General features: G+C 37.8%; 1 protein-coding gene across 1 annotated transcript in view; it reads right to left on the reverse strand.

Moving 5' to 3' along the window:
* The window catches only part of kcnd1 (potassium voltage-gated channel, Shal-related subfamily, member 1), a 112,080-nt gene that overhangs the window by 14,176 nt on the left and 74,896 nt on the right, over nucleotides 1–23,008 (reverse strand). The window contains exons 3-4 of the mRNA XM_079828002.1: nucleotides 11,216–11,378; nucleotides 7,198–7,281 (exon numbers count right to left, since the gene is read on the reverse strand). Of these exons, the coding sequence (XP_079684128.1) occupies nucleotides 7,198–7,281; nucleotides 11,216–11,378 (247 nt within the window). The remainder of the gene's footprint in view (nucleotides 1–7,197; nucleotides 7,282–11,215; nucleotides 11,379–23,008) is intronic.

The raw sequence follows: 23,008 nt of genomic DNA on the forward strand, positions 1-23,008 counted from the left end.
AAGAGTTTAATTAAAGTAAGAATTAAGTTTGATTTTATGTTCTATAAAAATATGAAGGACATTAAAGAATTTGAAAATGTCTGGGATCATAAAGAAATGCTATGTTCTGTTAAAGATGGAGAATTAACTTTTGCCAAATGTCTTGAGTGAAGTGTAAGTTTGTTCACTGTTGTAAAATTGTTTCAAAATAAAGTGTTATAAAATTCAAAAAATTCTCTCTCTCTCTCTCTCTCTCTCTCTCTCTCTCTCTCTCTCTCTCTCTCTCTCTCTGAATACAGCTACTTTTCCTGCATAGTGAAGATGGATTTCAGCAGTGGGAAAGGTGTGTTTATGGAAAAGAGCTTTGCTTTAATCCCTGCAGTTATGATCTGATAAACTGACAGGCCACGAGGCTGTGGCAGATACGATTTCAAGACCAACACACCACAAAGCACTTAAAAAAATCAAGCAAGCTGTAAATCCTGCTTAAAAGAAATAGTAGAACATAAAATAATTTATCTAGCATAGCTATCTGACAGCAGTGGTCAGCATTCACTTTCATTTTAAGGAAAGCAGACAATCACACAAGAAATACACATTTAAAACAACATGAGTAAAAATTGACAGAACTTTGGGTGAAATCATTTTTGGGTGAATTACCCCTCTAAACTTAAATAAATTGTTTATGAATAGCTGTTAAGTAAGTAGTAACTAGTACTTTTTAGGTTAAACTTGTTTTATTAGAGATTCTTTGAGTCATTAACTACTCACCCTCATGTTGTTTTAAACCTGTAAGACTTTCATATAAACATTATCGAATATAAATGGAAGCTTAACCAAACCTGCTTGACACGAGAGATCAAACCTCATTGGTTCTTGAGAAGCTCAAACGTGATGCGTAACACAAGAATGAACCTCATTGGTTCTTGCAGAAGCTCAAACGTGATGCGTAACACAAGAATGAACCTCATTGGTTCTTGCCGAAGCTCAAACGTGCTGCGTAACACAAGAATGAACCTCATTGGTTCTTGCCGAAGCTCAAACGTGCTGCGTAACACAAGAATGAACCTCATTGGTTCTTCTAGAAGCTAAAACGTGCTGCGTAACACAAGAATGAACCTCATTGGTTCTTCTAGAAGCTAAAACGTGCTGCGTAACACGAGAATGAACCTCATTGGTTCTTGCCGAAGCTCAAACGTGCTGCGTAACACAAGAATGAACCTCATTGGTTCTTGCAGAAGCTCAAACGTGCTGCGTAACACAAGAATGAACCTCATTGGTTCTTGCAGAAGCTCAAACGTGCTGCGTAACACAAGAATGAACCTCATTGGTTCTTGCCGAAGCTCAAACGTGCTGCGTAACACAAGAATGATCCTCATTGGTTCTTGCCGAAGCTCAAACGTGCTGCGTAACACAAGAATGATCCTCATTGGTTCTTGCCGAAGCTCAAACGTGCTGCGTAACACAAGAATGATCCTCATTGGTTCTTGCCGAAGCTCAAACGTGCTGCGTAACACAAGAATGAACCTCATTGGTTCTTGCAGAAGCTCAAACGTGCTGCGTAACACAAGAATGAACCTCATTGGTTCTTGCCGAAGCTCAAACGTGCTGCGTTACACAAGAATGAACCTCATTGGTTCTTGCCGAAGCTCAAACGTGCTGCGTAACACAAGAATGAACCTCATTGGTTCTTGCAGAAGCTCAAACGTGCTGCGTAACACGAGAATGATCCTCATTGGTTCTTGCAGAAGCTCAAACGTGCTGCGTAACACAAGAATGAACCTCATTGGTTCTTGCAGAAGCTCAAACGTGATGCGTAACACAAGAATGAACCTCATTGGTTCTTGCAGAAGCTCAAACGTGCTGCGTAACACGAGAATGAACCTCATTGGTTCTTCTAGAAGCTCAAACGTGTTGCGTAACACGAGAATGATCCTCATTGGTTCTTGCCGAAGCTCAAACGTGCTGCGTTACACAAGAATGAACCTCATTGGTTCTTGCCGAAGCTCAAACGTGCTGCGTAACACAAGAATGAACCTCATTGGTTCTTGCCGAAGCTCAAACGTGCTGCGTAACACAAGAATGAACCTCATTGGTTCTTGCAGAAGCTCAAACGTGCTGCGTAACACAAGAATGAACCTCATTGGTTCTTGCAGAAGCTAAAACGTGCTGCGTAACACAAGAATGAACCTCATTGGTTCTTGCCGAAGCTCAAACGTGCTGCGTAACACAAGAATGAACCTCATTGGTTCTTGCAGAAGCTCAAACGTGCTGCGTAACACAAGAATGAACCTCATTGGTTCTTGCAGAAGCTCAAACGTGCTGCGTAACACAAGAATGAACCTCATTGGTTCTTGCAGAAGCTAAAACGTGCTGCGTAACACAAGAATGATCCTCATTGGTTCTTCTAGAAGCTCAAACGTGTTGCGTAACACGAGAATGATCCTCATTGGTTCTTGCTGAAGCTCAAACGTGCTGCGTATTAGACAAAAGACTGCCTGGCAAATGATAAACCGGAAAGCCGATGGACTATAAAATAAATGACTTCTGACTTCAGAAAAATTTTACATCACGTTTGCTTTAATTCTTTCTTAGTCTTTAAGCAACTTTGAATTTATGTTTAACAAATGGGAAAATCCATATGCTGTTATTCAATACTGTATATCTTCATTTTCTGCCCTTAACCGTGAAGCAGACTCTATATGCAGAATGTATTACAAGAGCAACACGATCAACAACAAGCGCAGCGAACACATCCCGGGGCTAGAGGAACTGCAACGAGTGCAATAATTACATAAAAGCACACAGAGAATCAGATATTTAAACAGGTTTGTTTTCCCTGGGATGGCAATTACAGCAGAATAATGATAACCAGGGCTTCCTTATAAAGGCAGTGATTGGAAAAGGGCACACGATTGTTTCCATTGGAATAAACATCGCACTTAATATTACTTAATGCAGCAGAGAAAATGCTATTTGAGAATGTTAAACATACCCATACGCTGGAAGGGGAAAGAAAACCTGTTGAAATACTTTACAAATTGCTGAATCATACTGTGATAAATGACTTCATGAGGTACAGCGACCAAGGAAGGAGAACCAGGTCAAAGCTAGACTGCTGGTCAAAAGTTTAGAAAGTTTTGATTTTTTAAAACTTTTAAAAACTTAAATAAATGAAATCTCTTATGCTCAGCAAGGCTGCATTTATTTGATAAGACATACAGTAAAATTGTAATATTGTGGAATATTATTAAAATTTAAAATAAATATTTCCTATTTTAGTATATTATTTAATATAATGTATTCCTGTGATGACAAAGCTAAAATTGATCCTTCAAAAATCATTTAAAAAATGCTGATTTGGTGCTCAGTGTTGGGAGTAACGCACTACAAAGTAACGCGTTACTGTAATTCCACTACTTTTAGTGGTAACTCGCAAGTAAGTTAGTGAGTTTGTTACTCGCATTACTCTCTTTTGTGAAAAATGAACGCTTGCAGACAAGAAGCTCAGATCTAGTGCCTTTAGATCTTTAGCCTCTCAAATCAACACTTGACTTGTCTTGCCTATAATAAAAAAATTACAATTATTAACTTTTTAAAATAAAATGATGGCATTTTTTAAGAATTAAAAATATACTCATTTTTGAGTTTGACAACATACACATCGCTAAATACAGCTATACAGCATAGTTAAAAACATAATAATAATTAAGCATTTCTGAACATTAACTCTCAGTCATTATTCACCCTTTTCTCATGGTTTCTCAAAAGAATTCATAAAAGTATAGAATATAATGGCATTATGGTGTTACAACACACCCCATCTGCACAACTGGGATTTAAACCGCGGCTTGTGTCTTCTGCTGTTAGATCAGCATTAAAGAACAATCTCAACTGTTAAATTACAGATATAAGATTAAAATAATATCGGATTTGTCTTATTTTAAATAAACACAAAAAACAGAGATGAAAACTAAACTTGAGTAAGAAATGTACTTTTGCTATGGTTAAATACATGTTCAGTAATGGTAAATCTTCCAGAGATTTTTTAATTTTGGCGCTATTTTTTCTCTAAATAATGTTGATATGGCAACTAGTAAATACACTAAGTTCCGTCATTCTGACATTTTTAAATTTTTTTATTTTACCTTTATTTAACCAGGGAAGAAAATCACATTGAGATAGATATCGCTTTTACAAGTGAGCCCTGGCCAAGGTAGCAGCACACAATAAACAAAATAAAAAAACAAACAAAGTAAAATTAAATACATAAAACAATAATCACAACACACACATTTCCAACAATAAAACAAGATTAAGAACAAGTGCAGACAGACATGTGTGGAAAGGGTTAAAACATGCGTGTTACAACTAACCCCACGTTAGGTTTTGCCCGCGCGCCTACTGCTTGATTTGAAGGCCTTTTGCCCGGTTGATTACAATAAATAGGTCTAAAAATTATGTTTTTTGTGTTTGACTGTACTGTTCATATTTACATTTAAAAAGCAGACATAAAAGTAACTTAAAAGTTACTTTCCCTAGTAACTAATTACTTTTGACATACAGTAATTGGTAAAGTAATTCAATTACTTTTCAAAGAAGTAACTGTAACTAATTTCTAATTTGCAGTAACTTACCCAACACTGCTCAATTATTATCTGTGCTCAGTTATTAATAATGGTTCTTATTATAATCTATGTTGAAAACAATTGTGCTGCTTAATATTTTTGTGGAAACAGTGGCTTTTTTTCAGGATTCTTTGCTGAATAGAAGGTACAAAAAACAACATTTATTTGACTTTGACTTATTTAACCTAACTTTAAATGATTATACTTTGACATTATGAATGTCTTTACTGTCACTTTACTGTAAATTGAATGCATCCTTGCTGAATAAAGTGACTAATTTCTTATTTTCGTAACACAAAAAATCCTACTTACCCCAAACTTTTGAATGGTATTGTATCATGGTTTTAACAAAATATTAATCAGCACAACGATTTTCAACATTGATAATAAGAAAATGTTTAATGAGCATCACATCAGCATATTAGAATGACTTCTTAAGGATCATGTGACACTGAAGACTGGAGTAATGATGCTGAAAATACAGCTTTGCCATTACAGCAATAAACTACATTTTGTCAAAAATATCACTGTTTTGACTATATTTTTGATCAATAAATGCAGCCTTTGTGAGTGTACTGTAAGAGACTAATTTTAAAAACATAAAAAAATCTTTCATTATTCCAAACTTTTGATTGTTAAAGTAATTTTTTCCTGGCTCTCCAGTTCTTACATGCCTCCAGATTGGACACTGTATGTACTTATGACATCTACCAGCAGGGGGCTACCTGAACCATGCTAACCTGAAACTGACCCCTTGAAACAAAGCGCCCTGGAGGTGTTACCAAGCTGAGTGCCAAGTGAACGACCGGCCTGAAAGGATCTCTTTAATTACTGCTGCGCCTCCCACCTGTCCGGCATCACCTGCCTTTCATTCCCTGCCCTTCCTTCAGTGTTGTTAATTGCCATTTCCTCTCAGCAAGGACGCGGCTCCCTGGGTAAGGCCCCGAAGCCGTCTTTAGCTGACTCTGAGTGTCAGCACCATATGAAAAAGCTGTTATTACAAGGCTCTTGTGGGACTGATGCATTCTCAATGCCAAATGACTGACCTTTACACTTACACTGTTTGATGAGATCAAAAAGACTCTATGATCGTTAATATCTTAAAATACTGTTCTGTGCTTAGCAGCACGCTGGCAGCAGGAAAATATACTACTTTCTGGTGCGCTATGCTTTAACAACCCTCCATATCATGCTGTGAATATGAATACTTTGATGCTTGAACTGAGATTCTCTTGTTGCCGGGTTTAACTGTGATCTAATGTGTTGTATTAAAGTTTTAGAGTTTTAGCTAAATCTGAGGAATATAGATTTCTCTTGCAATTCGGGGCCAAGAAAGTTACTTTGAACTAACTATAAAATTAATTTATACTAACATGAGCTAACCATGAACCATAGCTTTTATTAATCTTAGGGCCCTATCATACACCCGGCGCAATGTGACACCAGGCGTGACGCAAGTGTTTTTTGCTAGTTTCAACACAACGCATTTCTCATTTTCACATCCCGCGCCCCGTTGTTTAAATAGCAAATGCCTTAGCGCCCATCTGTTCGCCCATGGGCGTGCTGGTCTGAAAACCAGGTGAGTTCAGATGCATTGTTGAAGCGTTGCTATTTTGAGGAACTGAAAATGACTGCGCCATTGACCAACAAAAACCTAAGGTCAAAAGTGCTGTAAAATAAAGTGCTATCGAAAGTTGTACTGTATCTTAATGCACTGTGAACTATAATGAACATTTTTTTATTAACTAACATTAAAAAAGGTTGATAAATGCAGTAAAATATATTGCTCATTATTAGTTCATGTTAGCTAATGCATTAACTGACATTAACAAATAAGACTTTATTAAATTGTGTTACCATTTTTTCTGTAGAACACAAACAAACACACACGCACGCACACGTTGAATTTTTATATTTTATGGGGACTTTCCATAGACATAATGATTTTTATTCTTTACAAACTGTATATTCTATCCACTAACCCTAAATCTACACTCTCAGAAAATAAAGTACATAATTGTACCTTTAGGGGTACAATGGCTTGTCACTGGGGCTGTACCCTTAAGGGTATATTTTTGTACCTCTAAGTCAGGGGTAGGCAAGTTTGGTCCTAGAGAGCTGATGTCCTGCAGAGTTTAGCTCCAACCCTACTAAGCCACCATAGTATAAAACTCATGGCTCCCAGCATGCATTGCAGCATTAAGTATGTCACCATTGTTGAGATTCATATGCTGATTCTTGATATCTGTGTGCGTCTCACCTTATCTGTTCATTCACAGACTTGCTTTGATCTAAAAGACGCACAGCAGACATTGATTTTGTGATTTCTGAAGGATCATGTGACACTGAAGACTGGAGTAATGGTGCTGAAAATTCAGCTTTGATCACAGGGATAAATTACATATTATTTAGCATGACAGTTTCTGATCACTGCCGTCCTGAAACTCTTAAAAATGTCTTCTTTTGTTTTCTAGCAAGAAAGCCATACGAGTCTGGAGTGACATAAGTAAATGATCACATCGTTTTTAAACTAGATTCAGACAGAAACACATGGAGTGCAACTAAATTGAATGCTCATGATAAATCTCACCTGAAATCCTCCGTCTTCTTTGTATTGTAGGAAGGCGTTGGTCGTTCCCTTCTTGGCCAAGCGAATCCTGGCAAGTCGGACTTTCTGTAAAACAAAATTTAATTTATCTGAATCGATCATGTCAGCATTCGTTTTTCAAACAACTGCAGTGACTCAGAGGTTTAATGATGATTTTGTGACGCTGTTTAGTTACATCATCGTTTGTTTAATTCTATTTGGCCTTTTGACTACTTTTTGAGCGAGTTTGACAAGGGCCAAATTGTGATGGGTAGACGACTGGGTCAGCATCTCCAAAACTGCAGCTCTTGTGGGAATGTTCCCGGTCTGCAGTGGTCAGTCTCTATCAAAAGTGCTCCATTGAAGGAACAGAGGTGAACCGGCGACAGAGTCATGGGCGGCCGAGGCTCATTGATGCATGTGGGGAGTGAAGGCTGGCCCGTGTGGTCCGATCAAACAGACGAGCTACTGGAGCTCAAATTACTCAAGAAGTTAATGCTGGTTCTGATAGAAAGGTGTCAGAATACACAGAGCATCTCAGTTTGTTGTGTATGGGGCTGCATAGCCGCAGACCAGTCAGGATGCCCATGCTGACCCCTGTCCACCGCCAAAAAGCACCAACAGTGGCACGTGAGCATCAGAACTGGACCACTGAGCAATGGATTAAGATGGCCTGGTCTGATGAATCACATTTTCTTTAACATCACGTGGATGGCCGGGTCCATGTGCGTCGCTTACCTGGGGAACACATGGGACCAGGTGCACTATAGGAAGAAGGTGAGCCGGAGGAGGCAGTGATGCTTTGGGCAATGTTTTGCTGGGAAACTTTGGGTCCTGCCATCCATGTGGATGTTAATTTTGACACAAACCACCAACCTAAGAATTGTTGCAGACCATGGAACCTTTTCATGGAACCAGTATTCCCTGGTGGCTGTGGCTCTTTCAGCAGATAATGTGCCTGACACAAAGCAAAAAGGGTTCAGGAATGGTTTGAGTTTGAGGTGTTGACTTAGCCTCTAAATTCCCCAGATCTCAATCCAATTGAGCATCTGTGGGATGTGCTGAACAAACAAGTCCAATCCATGGAGGCCCCACCTCGCAACTTACAGGACTTAAAGGATCTGCTGCTAACATCTTGGTGCCAGATACCACAGCACACCTTCAGGGGTCTAGTGGAGTCCAAGTCTCGACGGGTCAGGGCTGTTTTGGCAGCAAAAGGGTGACCAACACAATATGCCTGATCGGTGTATATTGGGTGTTATAGTTAGGGATCAGCAGTCCAGTAAAAGATACAGAAGTATCAGAACAAGGACTAGTTTGGCTGTTAAACAGTTTCTTTCCCACAGCTATCAGACTGCCCAATCAGAGAATGTGAACTACTTAAAAAATTAACCTATTAAACTTTGGTATTTTATTCTATTTTAGCGTACTTCAGCTTATTTATTAGCTAGGTTATTATTTTTTTATCAATTGTTTGCACTGAATTACTGAATGGTTTCGTTCATGTGGAGCATAAAAATTAGCCTGGGAAAACCCAGACAACTTCCGGCAAATTTAGATTTGCTCTGCAAGTAGTCTGGCAAAGAGCCCATTCAAACCCATTTCTAAACCCCAGAAATCGAGGCACCAATCAGAAACGTTGGGGCGGGCTTTACACGATGAGATTCTGTACACTGACTACAAACTAAAGATGGATGCAGCAGTGGAACATCACTATCAGCTATCGCGGCTGTTTTAAGCGATTTAAACTTTTCCATTCCGTTAAAACCAGAGCAAAGAACAACACTAGAAGCCTTCATATCTAAAAAAAGATGTTATCGCTGTCTTACCGACTGGATTCGGCAAAAGTCTGAAATAAGTTACCAGCTTGCTTGTCTTAGCGAGAGCCAGCTGGTAGTGTTAATGTTTCACAAAACATAGTTTTAAGTCCTTTTCAGGCGAGAATGTAGTTGTTTTTAAAGCTCAAATCTGTGGTTTATTTATAAAGAGAGCGCCTTTTTGAAAATTTGATCTGCCGTTTTTGGAGTTGTGAGCTCCAGTGAACCAGCGGCGCTCAATTGCTCATAAACCCCACCGAGAGGCGCCTTTCCTCGGCCAGTCTTTCTGCCGTCTGCCGCTGGCTCTGATGTGAAGATATGATTCGTCTTGTGTAGATCTAACGGCTGATCTTTGCTCTCATTAATCTATAATTTGTTCCCTGACAGATCGTTTTGTCTGAGGGCAAAATGAAGTTTCATAACTTTATATTTGTAAACTATTAAACTTTATCGTTGTAGTCTCATAGCGCTGACTTTCTTTGACTGAATTGCTTTATGTATTGTATAGCTTCTTAAACCTTTTACTTATACTTTTAAAATGGATATTGATCACGCATTAAACTAACATTTAACAAAAAGAGACTGGATTTTGTTTTATGTCATATCTCATTGTATTACAGTGATAATCATAGCCTATATTATGCACACATATTACATGTTTTTATTTTTTAATGTAAACGAAAAGAGGCCGGGTTTTTTAAATATTTCGTTTTGTTATATACATGCATTGAAGATAATATGCATTGCCTTCACTACATTTGTGATTTTGTGTGGCTATAATATGTTTAATATTAACTATTACCGTCATCGGGAGTTCATTCTCCACACAAGTCAGAAGTTCGCGTACAAAATATGTCATAAAACACCACTGCCTCATTTCATAAAAAAACTAAACAAAAACGTACACATATTAGCCACACACGTGGTTCAGGCAACGCGTAGTTAGGCCTACATTCATTATCTTATATATTTATAATAAAACGAAGTATAAAACACCCTGCCTCTTTTCGTTTACATTTTAAAAATAATTAAACATTAATATGTGGTTTAGGTAAGGTGACCAGATTTCTGAAATGTAAACCGGGGACATTTCCTATTTGAGAACACAAGCACAGACCATAGACAGTGGTACAGACAAGAACGCATATTGAGAAATGGCCAGAGTTTCAGATGTTTCTCCGTCGCTCTGCATACGTCATCTCCCTCATCGCTCTGATTGGTTTTAGGTCTATCCAATTGCGCCCAGAGACATTTGAGCGACGCCCGTTGGTGACGCCCCTTTGGAAATGATTTGTCTATGAAGCTTTGCCAGACCATAACTCAGTCACTACTGAGAATGGTCTGGTTTTAACCAGGCTACATAAAAATGACAAAATAATCAAATTACGGTATCGAATTAATGTAAAATGTCCGATCAAGTCATTCTTGGGGTTTTTTCTTAAAGAAAAAGTTAATTTGCAAAGACTCAGTTGCTGTTTTAAAGAAACAACATCTGTCTCGAATTACTCAGAAACTGCAAATATACTAGTTTCAGTACCTTTTGAGTAGTGTGTAATCGCTTTTTGTAAATGTAAAAGGTCTGAAAAGTTTTAAGTGCACGATAAAGGGAGTTATTGTGTCCCAAAAGAAAGAACCAATTCTGAACTGCCTGAAACGAGTAATCCATCAGTAATTCCAGTCTTCCTGCATGAAACTACGTTTCAGCCTATGGTCTTCAATGTCTACTTTGACCCGTCCTCAAACCCGTGGTAGCTGAGGCCTGGAGTTTGGTTTGTGTTGGCGACTTGTCAAAGCAAAACCACTTTGCATGCACTTCCAAAGGATGAGGACTCGAATTGATACGGTAAAACCGATGCCATCGTTACTGTTCATATAACTGTGTATTCAAGGGCTGAGGAAGCCTCCAGAGCTGAAATACAGATAATGGGCATTTGGTTTTCAATCAGAGCAGAGTAGGCTCTCAGAAAGGAGGGGTGTAGAGAAACCAAATCCTTTATCGAACTGTTTCAGACACTGTGAAAAAAGGGCTGATGCTGCAATGTGAATTATGAGAAAATTAAAGTGTTTTTTGACCTTGGATGCACGGAAACCTATTGTGAGAGACCTCCAAAAGAAAATTAGAAGCCCCCTTTAAAATGGCATAATCAGAAGAATTAAGTATCCAGAACATATCTAGTTAGGAACGAAGAGAAGTTCTTTAGTACCTGCTGGGCTCTCATCTTGTCAGCTCGCTGGTTCTGATGGTAGATCCGGCTGAAGTTAGACACAATGACGGGTACAGGAAGGGCGATAACCAGCACACCACTAAGAGAGCAGATAGAGCCGAAGATCTTTCCAGCGATGGTGTTTGGAACCATGTCTCCATATCTGCAACAAACACCAACATCAGTCAAACACTTAACAACTCTATGTGTGTGTGTGTGTGTGAAAGGGAGAGATTGACGATTTGTGTGAATATGATTACGCTGATATAATGACCAGCGCTGGCTTAGAATCTATTTTGCAGTCACATTTAATGCAATTGGGTAAATTAGTTTGGAGAAGTGCATGTTTATTTCAATTCACAAGGCTCCAAAGCTCATCTCTGAGGCCCCGGGAGCTCTAAAAGACCACTAACACAATCCATTACCCCTTTTTAATAGCAGAATACACCATCACAGAATTGAAGAATGGTATTAAGGGGATGTGGCTCATCTCACAAACACTCACACACACACACACACACCACAGTACAGCAGCAGCCATGATCACCGGTATCCTCCTACACACTAATTTACAGGGGTGGTCATGGTAAAGATATAACCCATAAATCTCTGAGAGAGGCATGTTTGGAATGGCATAGTATGACATTACTCATACATATTTTTACAGTATGCATACTGTGCACAATATGGCATGCAACAGTGTACAGTTTGCAACCACAACACACTGTGAAATATTGCATTCCACAATTCAGTGCGCTCAATTTGACTTTGTATTTCCAGTGTGAATAATGAACCAGAAACAAGAGGATTTTAACCTTTCTTGGCTATTATTCGACCTGTTTGCTCAATGTTTAACACATTTTTACACACAGTCTTTAAAAATGATAACTTGGCACTACATGCTGACTTTGTATAGTCACAGGGCCGTGCACGGGGGGTGGCCCAGTGACTAGAGCCACTGCCCCTCTGCCCTCATCGGCTGCGGTGCCCCTATTGCCCCCCTTCCCTCCCTCACCCCCAGAGGATTCCCATAAAAGCGTTCTGTCCCGCTAAAAGATCAATTCCGCTCCGTGTTTTCCCACAGCATCGCTCACAGTCAGTGGCAGTGCCCGCTCTCTGTGGAGGCGACAGTTCCAGAATGTCATCTCATTAGGGTCGATTACAAACTACAATCCACATTACAGACAGTGGTTGATCCGGAATTAGTAATTTGGTAATTTGTTTTTGTATTTCTGTCTGTAATGTTTTGCTCCTGGTCTAATAGTGATAACAACTTGTGCAAAATATCCACATTCTTGGAGGATAATTAATTGTCTTCAAATTATTGTACCTGATCTGATCTAATTTAGGCTAAATAACACAATTTGCTGTTGTCGGCACAAAAAACTAAATTACTTCACAAAAAAGAGCAAATAAGAGAGGCTAAAGTCAGTTCAACATTACAAAAATGGATTCAAAGCTACAGCAAGCAGCGGGAAAATCATCATATAGAATATTTAGCAGACAGTTTGTCACACTTTAACTCCTGTAAAGTATATTTCCCATTATAATCAATTGAGTTAATACTAGTATATAACATACACCATATTTGTGATATTTTATTAAGACCATATTAATAGTATACACAATTTAAAAAGGTAACAAGCTATACTATAAATGTTCTAAATGAGTTGTATCATAGGGTACAATGCTGGGGCTAAAGGCACACCCTAAGAAAAATGTGCTTTTTAATAATGTCTAAGTTAATACTTTTGTACTGCAAAGTTTGTACTATTTTCTGTTTATTTTGATAAATAAAATAATTCATTATTTTTCAGCAATTGAAAGCAATTGAAATGAAAACATATATATTTTAAACATACAGAAACATTTTTTTTACATAAGTAAAAGTAAAGATTCTGAAATCATTGAGAGAGATCCCACAATAATTGAATAAAGCTTTACAGTAGTAACAAATAAATATATTTTAATTATATGATATGATTTTTATCCTATTTTTAAATCTGATGGTTTCATTATAAATATGGTGATTATCTCTTAGGTGGACAACCAACTTAATACATGATATTTCCCATCTGAATCTAACCATATCATGTCAACAAATGGAAAAGTAAGTCAATTTTACCCCAAATACCATACTTTTACATATTCTTCTGTTATTGAAAAAACTGTTGCTTTATTTAATTTGAACAAAACTGAAAATCATTAAGAAGATCTTTGCCTCAAAAATATATTCAACAAGTTTAGCGATTCTCATTTGCTACTTAAATCTACAACATTTAAAAAAAAAAAAAAATATGAGATCAAATTAGCACAGAATCAACTTTTGGAAACATAATTACAACAACATAAATGGAATTTGCACAAAAGCCTAACAATTGTATTTACGATATGATTGTAAAAGGTTTTGTAATTCATTCTCTATATTAGGATGATACTCATAGTGCCACTTTTTTTGTTTTGGACCACTGCCCCTCAAAATGTCTGTGCACGGCCTTGTACAGTCATATATCATTGATACCAGTGCGTTGCATCCTGCACAGTCTACTGTTTCACATACACTATGCAGTAAGCAGTATGTGCCATAGGCAACACTTGCTGAATTCAGACTATTCCACTATTTTAAGAGAAGTTTGTGCTTTCAAATTCAGCTGGAGAATAGTAAATATGGCCATTCATGAGTTGAGCATTCATTTGTCAGCGACAAAAAGTTGCAGAAGTATTTTTTTGAAGCTTGGATTTAATAAATGCACATTTCAAACTGGAAAGGAACTTCTGAGTTCTGGAAGTTACCGTATATTTTCATAGCAGGTAAATCAAACTCTTTTATATCTCAATAGATCAAGACAAATGTGCAAAAGGTGCAGCCCACTACACCAATAACATCCATAGCTGCGTATAAGTTTTGGACGGCGAGGCATGAAACAGTCAAAGCTCAATTATTCAGAGCTTTACGCGGAGACAGCAACACTTTTGAAATGTAATTTTCTGATGTTTCTGAAAGGTCCCTGGTGCGATACACATTTCTCTGAGGTGCACTCAGCATTTTTTGGATCAGTCACTGACAACACAACAAAAGAGAAAGAGAGAGAGAGAACGAATCATCATTCGGCACATTCACATTCACATCATGTTCCATCCCTTCACAGGAGACCGATCTGCAGGTGGTGTAAATTAAACCAATATTTGTTTTTACAGCAGTGTTGATGTTCTGCACTTATATTCTGTACATGTTTTCAGCATCACCAGACCGAAAGTGTCAGAGCACTTTCCTTCTACAAAACGGACAATATGCAAATCAAAACCTGGATATGGTTTCCAGAGTAGGGAAATAAATGAAGATTCAAAAAGAACACAGTTAGCCGAATCGGGTAAAATTCGGAATATAGGAACGAACTCTCTTCCATTTAGTGAGTGTCAATTTTGAATCGGTGACGCACACTGGATTTGAATGACAGGAGTCAAAGATATTCATACAACAAAGGGATTTCTCCAACACCAGCTTTTCACTGTAAAATGAATTATATATTATAATAAAATTAAGCCACTAAAGGGGCAAGGGGGTGGAAAATAATATGAAATGAGAGGAAAAATTATATTTCAATCCTCAAATGTTTTGCGTTCCCCAAGACATTTTGCCTTGACTTGCACATCCACTTGTTTCTTGGGGAAACATAACATTTTCGAGAGAAATTAAAGGTTTTCCTCCCATCTCATATATTTTCCATCACCATGTCCCTTTAGGGGCTCTGAATAAATACATCATAAATAATTAATTAATTAAAAATGAATTAAATTACATTTTAAATGAAAGTAAATTCAACTTGACTAATTATGCCTATTTATTATTTAGAACGTGTTATTCTTACTCACAAATCTCATTTAGATTCATGTTAAATTCAAATATAGCCAAACAACATGATTTCTCATGTGTAATGTCACAGATCACAATGCAACAACAGGCCAAATTTTCTTTTTTTTTTGTATCCCTTTAAGTGCTTTTACATAAAAAAACTGCGGTAATCGTATGCTATATACATGCAAACATATTTCTTACTGTCTCTCCAGAGATCAAGAACAAGAAATCATTTCTCCCCAGAAAGCCTCCAGTAAAAGCGGTCACATTCAGGCCTCTCACATAAATCAGACCAGGGCTCTCGCTCGCTCTCTCTCTCTCTCTCTCTCTCTCTCTCTCTCTCTCTCCCTCTTCCTCTCTCTCTCTCACTCTCTCTCTCTCTCTCTATGTTTTATTGACACATCAGGCTAATATGGGACTTCTCATAAGAGCCTGATCAGATGAGAGACTCAAACATACACACTCATCCCACAAACCCTTTCCAGCATCCCTCATTTGTCAGCTCCTCGGAGTCTGTGCACTCCCGGGATTAATCTACATCGGCCCGGGCGCCTAATTTTGTTTCCGACTGGTAAACGTCCACATTTTGGCATCGGCAGATGGCCCCAGGTGCACAAGTAGGGCAGAAAGCAGATATAGATTTGTACAATGACAATGCCTCTCATCCGTCCAATGGTTCTTGGTTTTCATTCTGTTGTTCATTACTGTTATTCAGATATGAGGCCGAGATCAGTTAGTGAGGAAGTTCACTAAGTACAAGAGCAAAAGCTTCATACGGACGATAACTTTAGTCTGGAACGTGAAGCCATAAAACTGCTACATAAATAGGAAAAGTTGCTCGAAAAAGGACAGGTAATGTAAGGCATTCTGGCATTATCCAGGAGAGCTCTCTATCCCTTTAATTTTCCCATAATAGAAAGTCTTAGACAGACATCCCCTGGGCAAGAACGAGGCTGCCTGGCCTAGATGCCGGTCTGGAAAGGGGTCAAGGAGGTTTGCCAGAAGTTCACGGAGAACATTGAGCAGAAACGGAACGGAAGATTAAACTGCAACAGCCAGGACATGCATGGAAAAGATCAGAGGAAAAACAGCAAACGGTTGTTTTTGCGTCTGCTGATGCTTCAGTTTTTCCTCTCCTCCTGGGGCTCCAGCACCAGGACATCACTCTCTCTCTCTCTCTCTCTCTCTCTCTCTCTCTCTCTCTCTCTCTATCGTGGAAATCTTGCTGGAGATAAAAGGGACGATTAGGTACAGAATTTAGAGAGACCAAAATACAGCTTCCTCAAACATGTCTATTTTCGCTCTCGCGAATCTGATCCTGTTTCCCCGGCCTTGAAACATGACATCACTTTAAACTCAGCAAAACTCAGCTATGAATAGCAGCGGTTGTTACAATCCCAATTAGAAGGGTGTCATCCTAAAGTCCTTCGCCGCATGACGAGAACACCATCACATAACACACAAGGGCAGACAGCGTGCAGAAAGGACTGCTTATGTACTGTTTACTGCATACGGCAACCCTAAACAAACATATCTGAACAAGCTAATCAAGGTCTTCAGGATTACTAGAGTTTTTATCAGGGTTGGAGCTAAACTCTGCAGTGGCCCTCCAGGACTGAAGTTGCTCATTCCTGTTCTACATGAAGCTACAACAATTGTAGCTAGTGGCTACAAGTAGAGCATAACAACAAAAATACTTGCATCCAGGGCTTGAAATGAACTTTTTTGCTCACCAATAATTGTAGCTAGTTGTTTTCCAAAGTTACTAGCCACTCAGCATTTTCACTGGCCACAATTTTGACATCGGTACCATGGGGAAAATCTGCCATATAGATATTTTTAATATCTCAAAATTTGTCAGTATATTAGGCTGTTGTCACTTTAAGACCTGACAAATGGATCCATTATATTGCTACACATGTGCTTTCTTTCTCAACTGTTTATGTTCACTTAAAACATAACTGACTGTGTTTACGTGAATACTCACCAAGACCAGCATTTTGACATTATTTTGTGTAAGTTTGACTATTTAAGTGCAATAAGCAGTGAAAAAAAAATCAATTTAGTATGGAGAGGCAGCTTTATGTGCACATATTTTGGGTGTGAGCACAACATTTGCGTGAATAAGTAAAATTATGTGTAATACGCGTAACCTCACACCGAAATTCAAACCCTGAAACAGCAATAATATTCATCCGGAGCAAATGAAATGAGTGAGTGAGGGGAGACGGGTTTATGTGTCGCTCGCTGTCGGAGAGATGAGATAGCGAGATAGCGCAGCTGGTATCATTCTGCAGAAAATGAGTATTAGAAGCAATTCAGATATTTCAGTATCGAAAAAAATCTATATTTTTGACAACTACATTGCACCTAGTTTATTATTTCAGATGCCTTTTTAAAGGACTACAATTGAAATGTATATATTATATATAAAAATAAAACCCGCCAACGTGGCTAGTAGGAGTGACTGTGTTACACGCCACTGCTGAAATCCACCCACATTTAGTGGGTTGGTCGGGTGTTAATGTTAAGCTGCTTGCATTTGTAATCCAACAAAGGCATCTTTAATCTATGGAGACCCTAAAGGGACATGGGGATGGAAAAAATATGAGATGGAAGGGAAAAAATATCCCAACTGTTTTGTGTTCCCCCGTGAAACTTTGTGTTCGCTTGCAATGCCGTTGCCTTCCTTCGCAAAAACGTTTGCGTTCCACAAGAAAACTTTGCATTTGCTCACAAAGGAATCAAAAGTTTTGAGAGGGAACACAGTTTCTCTGGGGTACAAAAAACATTTAGCAAGGAAAGCAAAGTTTCTCAAAGAACGATCCTATAATCTGAGAAAGAAAAAAAAAGATGCTGAAAGGTGCGATTCATATAGAGTGCTGCAGGGATGACGTATTTTTATAGGCCAAACCCGGGAACAAACATTTTAGTTCTGAGGTTAGAGCGGGTTTTTTTATGGGTTTTTTACGGTGACCCAGTAGTGCACAACACAACGGAATTTAAAAAGCATACATAAGTTCACAACACAACTAAATAAAGCCACAACACAACGGAAACAAGACACAACACAACGAAATCAAGCCACAACACAAAGAAATAAAGCCACAACACAACCGAATCAAGCCACAACACAACGAAATCAAGCCACAACACATTGAAATAAAGCCACAACACAAAGAAATCAAGCCACAACACAACGGAAACAAGCCAAAACACAAGGAAACAACACCACAACACAACCGAATCAAGCCAAAATCACAACGGAAACAAGCCACAACACAACGAAATCAAGCCACAACACAACGGAAACAAGCCACAACACATTGAAATAAAGCCACAACACAACCGAATCAAGCCAAAATCACAACAGAAACAAGCCACAACACAACGAAATTAAGCCACAACACAACGAAATTAAGCCACAACACAATGAAATAAAGCCACAACACAACGGAAACAATCCACAACACAACGAAATAACGCCACAACACAACCGAATCAAGCCACAACACAACGGAAACAAGCCACAACACAACAAAATCAAGTCACAACACAACGAAAAAGCCACAACACAACAAAAAAGCCACAACACAAAGAAATCAAGCCACAACATAACAGCAACAAGCCACAACACAGAGAAATCAAGCCACAACACAACGAAAAAGCCACAACACAAAGAAATCAAGCCACAACACAACGAAAAAGCCACAACACAAAACCAAGCCACAACATGCCGGAATCAAGCCACAACACAACAAAATCAAGCAACAACACAACGAAATCAAGCCACAACACAAAGAAATCAAGCCACAACACAATGAAATCAAGCCACAACATAACGGAAACAAGCAACAACACAACGAAAAAGCCACAACACAACGGAAATGCATTATTCTATAGATTCGCCAGTCTTACAAATATTTAAACCCTATGATCTGTTTTAAGTGTATATCGACATGAAATATCAATTCAAAATCACCTACGTGCATTATAGCTGCCTATGTAGCTATTTATACTCAATAACGCTTTTACCCGCTACCACGGCGCTATGGGAACGTCTGCCAATTCCACCCTGCTGTTGAAACGTATTATTTGTATGAATTAAAAAACAAAATTTAATTCTCAAATTCCAATGTTGTGTTGTGCATTACTAAGTCAGTTTTACCAATACAATCAAGTTTATCAATTTGAACTTGTCTGTTTTTAAATGTTAAAAGTAATTTTAATTCATACAAATTATACGTTTCAACCACTTGGTGGAATTGGCAGACATTCCCTTAGGCGTCATGCGCTGTGGTATCGGGTCAAAATATTCTCGAGCATAAATATGCAGCTATAATGCATGTAGGTAATTTTGAATTAATATTTCATGTTGATAAACAATGGTTTGCCTACATATTGTTAAAACTAATTGTAGTATTGATATCTTTGTAAGATTGCCGACTCTTTTACTGCGCTCCGAGAGCCCCCTAGTGGTTGGGAGCATTTCCGTTGTGTTGTGGCTTGATTTCGTTGTGTTGTGGCTTTTTTTTTTTTTGCTAACTTGCTAATTGGTAACACAATGTTTGATAGCAATTGCTGAATGAGTACAACAATAGAACATTTAACATAAATCTGTTCTCAAACCAAGTTCATGCTCCACTCATCACCATCATAACCCTCCAAAATCCACTCATAACAGAAAATCTTCCAAACTAGCATATCAAAACAACAAACACTACTAAATCTCTGATTTCATAATGCATAAAAAACATTATATAACCCTTAATTTTTGCATTTACTCTCTAGTTTGAGTGCCATTGCAAAACATGCTGGGAAATAGAAATACCAGCCCAGTTTCAGTTCAATTTAAGTTTGTCTAAATTAAAAGAAACAAGTTCATTAAACTCAAAACAATGAAACAATTCAGATTACTTAAAATGTGTCAGTTTTGTGAACACAAAAGAAAAAGAAAGTTCTAAATACTCATAAAAGTTAATTTGATTGAACTAATTTTTTTCATTTAAGTTTGCCCAACTTAAACCGATTAATTATTTTGAGCATTTACAGTGGCTAAACTGGACTACAGAGGTTGTCAGGGATGTTAATTATCATCAGCCAAACAGGAAAACTCATCTAGTCACTAGATCACTTTCACAGCCTCACTGTGTTGATAATAGTGCTCTTACAAACTATTTGTTTTTATGTTTTTAATAAAGACTGAAAATTTTGTCAGAAGCATAATGGTAGTGACATTGACGTGTGGTATAGTTCATTTATAACATTTATTAAATGTTTAGCTTTTTACTTCTGACTATTGTGTTTAGGCTTCAAAATCATAAAAGTTATCTTGATGAACAAAATGGGTAAGAATCATAAACTTTTGTTTGTCACAGAGCTTATATTCTGCAATAATCCAAAACCCTATTGGATTTTTGTCGAGGGAACTACGGTGATGCAAACTTCCAGGCTGGCCTAAAAAAATATGTCATCACTGCAGCAATCTATTATTCCTGGTTCATTCGTCACATTGGAACTGAAAGGTCAGGTAAAACACATTGCATTGTGGGATACAGTATCCTGTGCAGTGTAGCATGCATTTCATGCATACAAAACATTTGCATACTATGCACTGTATACAGAAATAGTAGAATGGTAGTATGATATTCTGGACATAGCCACAGAAATGCACAAACATACATTTGGCCAGCAGTGGGAGGTCAAGGGTTAACCGGTGAACAGGTAGCTTTCATCAGCAAGTGGAAATCGAGGCGGCTTGTGCACAGATTACATGTGGAAACACCGCTTCATGGATTTCAGCACTGCCATTTCATTTTTTTTACATTCTCTAGCCATCAATCTCCCTCTTTCTTTTTACAACCCTCCTCTCACCCTCTCTTCACGTCCCTGCTGTAGCTAGTGTGTGTTCATGTTCGCACACAAGTTTCAATACAAATACAAACCTCTGATTGAATTTCCAGCTGTTCTGCTGGTGGAATCAACATTTACACTGCAAAAAATGCTCCTCTTATATATTCTTGTTTCCAGTCCAAATATCTAAAAATTCTTCAATCAAGATGCATGTACTAGATAAGTAAAATGACAAGATATTTTTTCTTATTTTCTGGAATCAAAATGAAGTGAGTTTTTGCTTAAAACAAGCTAAATTATCTGCCAATGGGGTGAGAAAATTTTTCTTATTTCTGTTTTGGGACAGAAACAAGAAACAGAAACAAAATGAAACTCACTTAATTTTGATTTGAAAAAGATCTAATGTCATAGTAAATGCATCTTGATTTAAGAATTTTTAGATATTTGGACTGGAAACAATAAAAAAATACTAAGTAAGAAGAGCATTTTTTGCAGTGTAACATCATGAAAAATCTGAAACTAAAGCTTTAAACTGAAGCAGGCGTGGATGTGTGACTGTTGGGTTTGCTACTAAATTCTCAATTGAAGTGTCAGCTGCTGTTAAGCACATGCAGAAAGTATGATTTTTGAATAGATTAAAATAGAGATGGTCTATAATGCCTGGAGAGAATTATCCACATTCCCATTAATCTCAGTGGCTTACACTTGCAGTCCTAGAAGTATCTGATTTGAATTTTGCTGTCATTGCACAAGAGTGTTCCACATACAGGTAACAGGCAAAATATATGTGCATTTCATGCTTTTAAGGCTCCAAAACACTACTATGATATAATAAAATATTGCACGAAAATATATTAAAAAAAATATAATTATGTTTTGGAGTTAAAATGTTTTAGAACATTTAAACAGCAACACTTGTAATAATAATCAGAATGCACAGCTATATTTGAATGGCTGCCAATAAAGAAACGTGCTGAATTCTGAACCGCATATTGTAAAATTAGTAGGAGTAGTATGCTAGTATGCTTGAATTCAGCAATGTTGTTTGCCTCCATATTTAAAACATCTACCAGTAGTGGTTAACTTAACACAGCTAACCATCCAAACCCTAGTCTCAGCCTGAGATGTCACACCCACAGACCGTTGGCTGAACGTCTGATGCATAAGGCACACAAAATGGGAAACACTTTGTGGCTGTGTCTGAAATCGCCCCTATACCCTTAAATAGGACACTATTTGAGGGCACAGCCATTTGTAGTGGTATAAATTCCTTTTTAATTGATTATTAAATTGTTTAATTAAGGTTTATACATGTTAGTTTCCATGGCAGAGTCTTTACTACTGGAGATGCCAGTTTGCTATGTTTCAGATGATGATTAAACAGAAAGCAAAAACTATGCAAAAGTGTCATACAGGGTTCCCACTCTTTCATGAACACCAGATTCAAGGACTTTTTAAAGCACCTTTTATTTTAAATCAAGCACAATAAATACGATAAAGGTGGGTGTGTTATTGCCAATATATCAAATACCTACTGTACCTGTGTCTATCATTAATGCAGTAACGCTAAGGCATATACTGACAACTAAAATACAATTTCCAATGAGGAAAAATGTGCAATTTTACAAAATCCAATGAGGAAAGAGGCTGGTGTACAAGAGCGAGTGAGTTTTAACGAGAGATGCAGTTTGCAGCACTCTTATTCCTGCTTTTAACATTTATTTCACACTAGTTTTAGTTTTCTTTTTTATAAATCATTACTTAATTAAAACATCAAAATATAGAAATAATATTGTACACATGAATTTTCCAATTAAATGAAAAGATTTCAGATGTTTACGTGCTTTTCTTCTTTTTATTTTTTGAGCAGTGATGAAATATTGCTCTTGTAAATACTTGCCAGCATTTCAGTAATGAAAGTCTAGATCTTCAAAATGCATCCAAATTACAGTAAACCTGACCTTCTGAATTCGGGCGGCAATACAATCTCCGACAAGCCCCTGTCAAGGATGAAAATACCTTATGACCCCACAAGAAACAATTACCACCCAAACAGGGCTTTTGACAGTAGATGGCGCTTATGG

The sequence above is a fragment of the Gobio gobio genome (assembly GCF_949357685.1).
Source record: "Gobio gobio genome assembly, chromosome: 10".
Taxonomy (NCBI): Eukaryota; Metazoa; Chordata; class Actinopteri; order Cypriniformes; family Gobionidae; genus Gobio; species Gobio gobio.